This window comes from Sinocyclocheilus rhinocerous, unplaced genomic scaffold (genome assembly GCF_001515625.1).
Source record: "Sinocyclocheilus rhinocerous isolate Xijiao unplaced genomic scaffold, SAMN03320098_v1.1 scaffold1058, whole genome shotgun sequence".
NCBI lineage: Eukaryota > Metazoa > Chordata > Actinopteri > Cypriniformes > Cyprinidae > Sinocyclocheilus > Sinocyclocheilus rhinocerous.
In genome coordinates this window covers 130,947-137,233 of record NW_015662162.1, presented here as the reverse complement: position 1 = coordinate 137,233, position 6,287 = coordinate 130,947, and the positions used below count along the sequence as shown (strand labels likewise).

The 6,287-nt window shown below is 40.3% G+C and overlaps 1 protein-coding gene across 1 annotated transcript; it reads left to right on the top strand.

Annotated features, from left to right (window-relative positions):
- The first annotated feature begins 2,606 nt into the window (after positions 1–2,606).
- On the top strand, positions 2,607–5,448 carry LOC107727551 (sphingosine 1-phosphate receptor 4-like). The gene is made up of 2 exons (XM_016537441.1): positions 2,607–2,664; positions 3,745–5,448. Exon 2 carries the CDS (start codon positions 3,868–3,870, stop codon positions 5,035–5,037), a length of 1,170 nt encoding a protein of 389 aa, XP_016392927.1. The 5' UTR covers positions 2,607–2,664; positions 3,745–3,867; the 3' UTR covers positions 5,038–5,448.
- The last annotated feature ends 839 nt before the right edge of the window (positions 5,449–6,287 follow it).

Below are 6,287 nucleotides of genomic sequence, written 5' to 3'. Positions count from 1 at the left end.
ATTCTTCCTATTGTGAAGTCATGCAGTGTGAAACCCCCTGTCGCCGATCCATCGTGCAGTGTGAACACAGCAGCAACTGAATGCTACCCCAGATAGTCACGCAGTGTGAAAACAACGGCGATCCAACGAGTTTGAAAATCGTGCAGTGTGAACTCGGCATAAGTGAGCTTTGACTTTACGTCGCATGCGATCTGCTCTTACAGTGCGAGTTGGTACTTTGATGAAATCGCACGGAAATCGCACAGTGTATGCCCCACCTAACGTAAATGTTCGAAGATGTCGGCTATGAAGAAGAATGGCCTACATTTTTAAGAAACTTCTCCACATCTTCTCGCTCTTTATTAGTGTATTTTGCACATTTTAATTTAACAGCACAATCTCGAAAACTCTAAAATAACAAATTGAGCTATGGGAATGATGCGATGTAAATTAAAACTCTTATATTTAAGTTTCTTTGTCTAGATTCCAGCGCTGCTCACTCATTTATCAGCCAATGTCATGATGTGCATCCTGGGATGATTTTAAAACACAACCCAAGGAGGAACTCATGCATTTAGGCGTTTTGTTCAAATTCAAACATCTTCAGTTCAGAAGGTTTTTACGATCATGAGAAGCGTAGATTCACTCAAGTACATCCAAATGTTTATGTATTTGTTACAGAAAGTCAAATCTGAAGACTGGATTCATGCATAAAGATTAAAACACCCATAAAAGGCGTTTTTGTGTGGTGTGCAGTTTTTTTCAACAAGGCTGAATCTTTCCCCAAACTGTAAACAACTCATTTGTCACGCAGGTTCAGTTAGTGCTTACGTGATCAAGTTTAATAGTGACACAGTTTTGCTTTTTTTGTGGCTTTCACTGATAACACTTTTTTTTTTGTTATTATTTTCGTTGCGCACAAGTGCCGACAGGGTGTTGGTAACTGTGAAGGGTGTTGCTTCTTACAGGATGTGGTAGTTTCAGAAGGGCCCCCTCCTTTATCTTAGCCCAACTTTTACAAAGTGGTATAAAACAAAACAAAAATTAGGAAAAGAAACTTGGTAATTCCACTCTGGTTTATTTTAAACCATTTTGGATGAGAGCGAAGAACTGATGCATAGACAAAAAGGGACCAAAGCAGATCGTTTTCACCCTTGATCGGCCACAAGTAATTGCAAAAAAACCTGAATGCTTTCTACCTTAATAAGGTTTACAGGTGAAATTAACAATTTAATGAATCATTGCACATGCAATATGATCTCCAAGCATTTCTTTGTCAATGCTGGAAAAAAATCTATTGATTGAAAATGTAATGCATATTAAACAGACATGCAGATGAGTGTGTGTGTGTGTGTGTGTGTGTGTACCTGGTATTTATCACGTTATGGGGACCAAATGTCCCCACAAGGATAGTAATACTAGTACATTTTGACCTTGTGGGGACATTTTTGAGGTCCCCATGAGGAAACAAGCTTATAAATCATACAGAATGAGTTTTTTTGAGAAAGTAAAAATGCACAAAGTTTCCTGTAAGGGGTAGGGTTGGTGTAGGGCAATAGCACATACAGTTTGTACAGTATAAAAACCATTACGCCTATGGAATGTCCCCATAAAACATGGAAACACAACATGTGTGTGTGTTTGTTTAACTAGTTGTGAGGGCCAAATGCCCTCACTTACATAGTGAAATAATCTGACAACCCACTAGTGAGGACATTTTACTGGTCCTTACTAGTTAAAAAAGTCTTACAAATCGTTTTTCTTTCAATATTGTGTTTTGCACGTTTCTGTGAGGAGAAGGTTTGGGTGTTGGGTTAGGTTATAGAAAGTCTGTGCGATGTCTTCACTAATATAGTGAAACAAACTCATGTGTGTGTGTGTGTGTGTGTGTGTGTCTGTGTGTGTGTGTGTGTGTGTGTGTGTTTCCACCCAGCTGGATGAGGTGAACTGAAAACAGTAAGGGAGGAGGCCACTTTACTAGGTCATCGGGTCTTCCTGTTTGCTGACTGGCTTCTGAGAAATATCAGTTATAGCAACTTCAAAGCTGTTGTAAGAATTTTCGTGTAGCATCAGTTGTATTTAAAGGGTCTTGAGAAATGTTGTCACTGCTGCGACACGTGCTGGCTAGAAACTGGCACAATGACTTCCTGTAGTAGTATTAAATCTTTATTGTCCATTTATTGCGGTGTAAAATATATTAGTTGCACATATAAAACTGTAAATCGTTTAATAAATTGAAGCTATAATAATTTTACAATTTTATTTACATGCATTGAATATAGTTTGTATTTTACGATTTTTTTTTTAAGTGTTGTATTTTAATTACATTTGATTGGTTTTATTTTATTTTTATTATAATGTTTTTGCAAACAGCATTCACACAGGTGACAGATCTTCCCCAATATGTACTATGTTCATTACCCAATCTAAATGCATGCAATGCAACATGATTTTTCTCACGGCAATCCATGATTTGTACACTTTCTGGGAAGATGTCACAACTGTGCATTTTAGAAAGTGTAGAAACTGAGAATTTTTGCTTTCTCCATTGGGTGTGTCGAATATCTGCAAGAAGGCTTCCTTCCTTGTTACTGCAGGGTATATAATCGTTCAGAGAGCCAGCGCTCGAGCTTTCTGCATCAGAGCATGGCTCAATACCAGTTACACCAGCATCACTAATAAGAGGTGAGTTAAGACGCACCAGCAAAATGTCATTGGCTTTTATTTAAAAAAATATGATTGATATGATTTCTATTTTTATATAGATTTAAACATAGAAATATACATATTAAGTTTATTATGATCTATTTAGTAGTCATTTGAAAAAAAATGTAAATTTTCATTATTTAGCTTAAATATTAACTTTTAAAATTATCCTATAAGTTTGTATTTAAATATTGATTGATTTATTGCATTTACTACGTTTTGCATGGTCACGTGTTGGCTCTTTAAACCCTCTTAACCACAAGTGCAGTAGTGAAACTAGAGATATTTAAATGTACTTTACACATGCGGAGACTAAATTAGGTCAAACTCATGATGCGTTCACTTCTAAAATATTGTTTTTAAAACAAAACAAAACAAAACAAATATATATATAAGAAATTTGAATAATTCTTTACTATTCTTGTCATTATTCTGTAGTTTGTAGGCGGTGGTGTAATCTAGTGGTTAAAAATCTGGTAACCGAAATGGGCACCACTAATAGCAACTACTGAGATGACTCCATTGTGCACTTGAGCAAGACACTTGGTGCCAGCGGGACGGTCCCTGTGATGTGAAATCAATTTTAAAGCAAGATTATTTTTTACAACCACATGATAGCAGGGTAGCTTAGTAAAAATGAACATTTAACTGCCATCACCTTTGGGACGATGACTTTAACAAACATGATGACCCTCATTTGGCATACACTCCTAAAAATAGGTTCTTTATTGGTTTATTGCATTGCTTCTTTATTGGCATCGATGGTTCCATGAAGAACCTTCAACATTCATGGAATCTTTCCTTTGTCTTTAAAGTGGAAAAAAGATTCTTTAGAATTTTTTTTAATGTTCTTTACACTGAGAACATTTTTTTAAAGAACTGTTCACTAAAAGGTTCTTTGGGGAACCAAAATGGTTCCTCTATGACTTTGTTGTGAAAACTCCTTTTTGGAACCTTTATTTTGAAGAGTGTATGGCAAATTTTAAATCTTTGATTTTTATTCAGTTCAGAACCCACCAATAATGGATTGACTTTGTCAAATCAACTGTTTTCCATCAGGTCACTCCGAAAGAGGTCACGGATATTCCTGAGAAGCCGGAGTCTGATTGCCTGGAGTCGGATTGCATCGAAGACCAAATCGACCCCAGTGAGATTCAACTCCACGTTCCAGCTTCTCACACCATGGAGTTCCTGCGTTCTTTCAGCTCCGCCTCTTCCTGTCCCGACATCTACAACAGCACCATCAGCAGTCTCATCCTGGAGCATTACAACTTCACCGGACGCCTCCAACACCGCAAACCCTCGAAGAAGGGCGTGAACGCCATCACCATCCTGTTCCTGTGCTTCAGCATCTTCATCATCCTGGAGAACCTCATGGTGCTGCTGGCCGTGCTGTTCGGCATCCGTTTGCGCCATCGCTGGATATTCATCTGCATCGCCAACATCGCGCTGAGCGACTTGCTGACGGGATCCGCCTATGTGGTCAACATCTGCATGTCCGGCGACCGCACCTTCAGGCTAAGCCCAGTTCTGTGGTTAATCCGCGAAGGACTTTTGTTTGTAGCCTTGGCGGCGTCCATATTCAGCCTGCTCTTGATCGCAGTGGAGCGCTACGCCACTATGATGAAGCCCGTCCACCAGAAAACCGCCACAAAGACTTACCGAATCTACATAATAATGCTGCTCTGCTGGGTAACAGCGCTCATAATCGGATTCCTTCCGCTGATGGGCTGGAACTGCGTTTGCGACCTGAGAAGTTGCTCCACGCTGCTGCCGCTCTACTCCAAGAGCTACATCTTGTTCGCCCTGGTCATCTTCTTCATAATCCTGCTCACAATCGGCGCTCTCTATTTCGCCATCTACTGTCACGTCCGCAGTAGCACCGAGACCATATCCGTGCGCAGCCGCAAGCGTTCGCTGCGCCTCCTGAAGGCCGTCATCTCCATCGTTGGAGTCTTCATGGTGTGCTGGGGTCCTTTGTTCATCCTCCTGTTGGTGGACTTCTTCTGCTACTCTCGTAATTGCAGCACGCTCTTCAATCCTGAATGGGTCATCGCCATGGCCGTGCTCAACTCGGCCATGAACCCGCTCATTTACTCATTTGGCAGCCTGGAGTTGCGCAAAGCCATCGCGACGCTCCTGTGCTGCTGCTGTCTGAAGGCGGGACTGTGCGACCCCAAGACCTTCATGTCCAATGAGACTTCCAGCACCTCCGGGAGTCGACATAGCAGTCTGCGCAACAGCTTCAGCAAGGTGCGAAACCTGAGCACCAGCCCTCAGCCCGAACCCAAGAACGGCAAGAAAACACGCCTCAGCTCCACCACTTCTTGTTTATCCGCATCGAGCGGTTAAGCCGCGGTGGGCAGGTGAGTTTCACCCTCGCCACAGGAACTGCACCGCCTCAAACACACCATCGTAGTGGCTTCAGTGGCGTTTCACTCTTTGCGGAGCAGAAGTCAGCAGGTGTGAGTTTCAATGCTGATGGACAAATGCAGAAAGGACTGTAAAAGTGAGCAGCTGTGCAACAAAAACATAAAAACCATTAAAAAAAAACATCACTTGAATGCATTTCTGTACAACATTTGAGCCGAAGGCAAAGGAAAGCAATCAGAACTGTAAAATACTCAAATGCAAACTGCCTTCTGTTGTTGTTTTCTACGAGAATGTACAAGTAATATAAATGCTATAATTTAAAAGTTAAAAAGTATATTTTCATATAAAGGGAATTTTTTATATTTTAAACATGCACTTTTGAAACGGTTTTCAGGGAAATATTTGATGTGTATACATTGTCAAAAGTTTGTAAAGGAAATAAATAAAGCATTGATTAATACTGATAATGCAAGGTTTCTTGAAGATTCGAAGTCAACAACATTCATTGAACACAAGAGGGAGACAACATACAGACTTCTTCAACACAGCATGCTTAAGTACTTCAAAGAGCATTAGGTGTTTTCATTTCAAACACATCAAAATTTGATAAATAATACATAGATTATTACACAATATACACAAAAATAAGAATATTCTCTTGCCAAAAGATTTGGGTTGAAGGCACAATATGTAAGATTATTTTATTAAAATTTTCAAAAACCACTAGAACAGTGTTATATATTTTGCTGACTTGTGTATTTACATTATCCCAAATGTTTCGAAGAATGTTGAAATCCAGAGAAATAAGCAATTTTAACTAGTGACACGCACCGTGTCCATAGTGTCATTGTGTCGCACTGCCAATCACGTCATAACCCCTCGATTTCCGGTTTTGTTTTGTAGAAAACATGGAAACACCAAAGACGCTTTAATATGTTGTGCGTTTTATTAGACCGGTGACGACCGCACAGAGTAGCATTATAACAGAACTTTCAAATGTATCTAGTGTGATAAAACAGCGCTGCTTTACCCCACATACGCACGACCGGAAGCAGCGGAAGCGGTCGACTGTGGCATAATAAAAGATCCGCTGCTTTCGAGCCGTGTGTTGCGCTCGTTCAGCGCCTCGTTTCGCTTCGACGGCTTTCAGCCTCACCCTGCTTCATTCTACTACGTTAATAAATCATCAGCTCATCCATGAACATCACAGCATCATCAAACTGCGCCTT

What these genes read in the sequence shown, in the direction of transcription:
- LOC107727551 (XM_016537441.1), top strand. Translation starts at nt 3,868, where the DNA reads ATGGAGTTCCTGCGTTCTTTCAGCTCCGCCTCTTCCTGTCCCGACATC.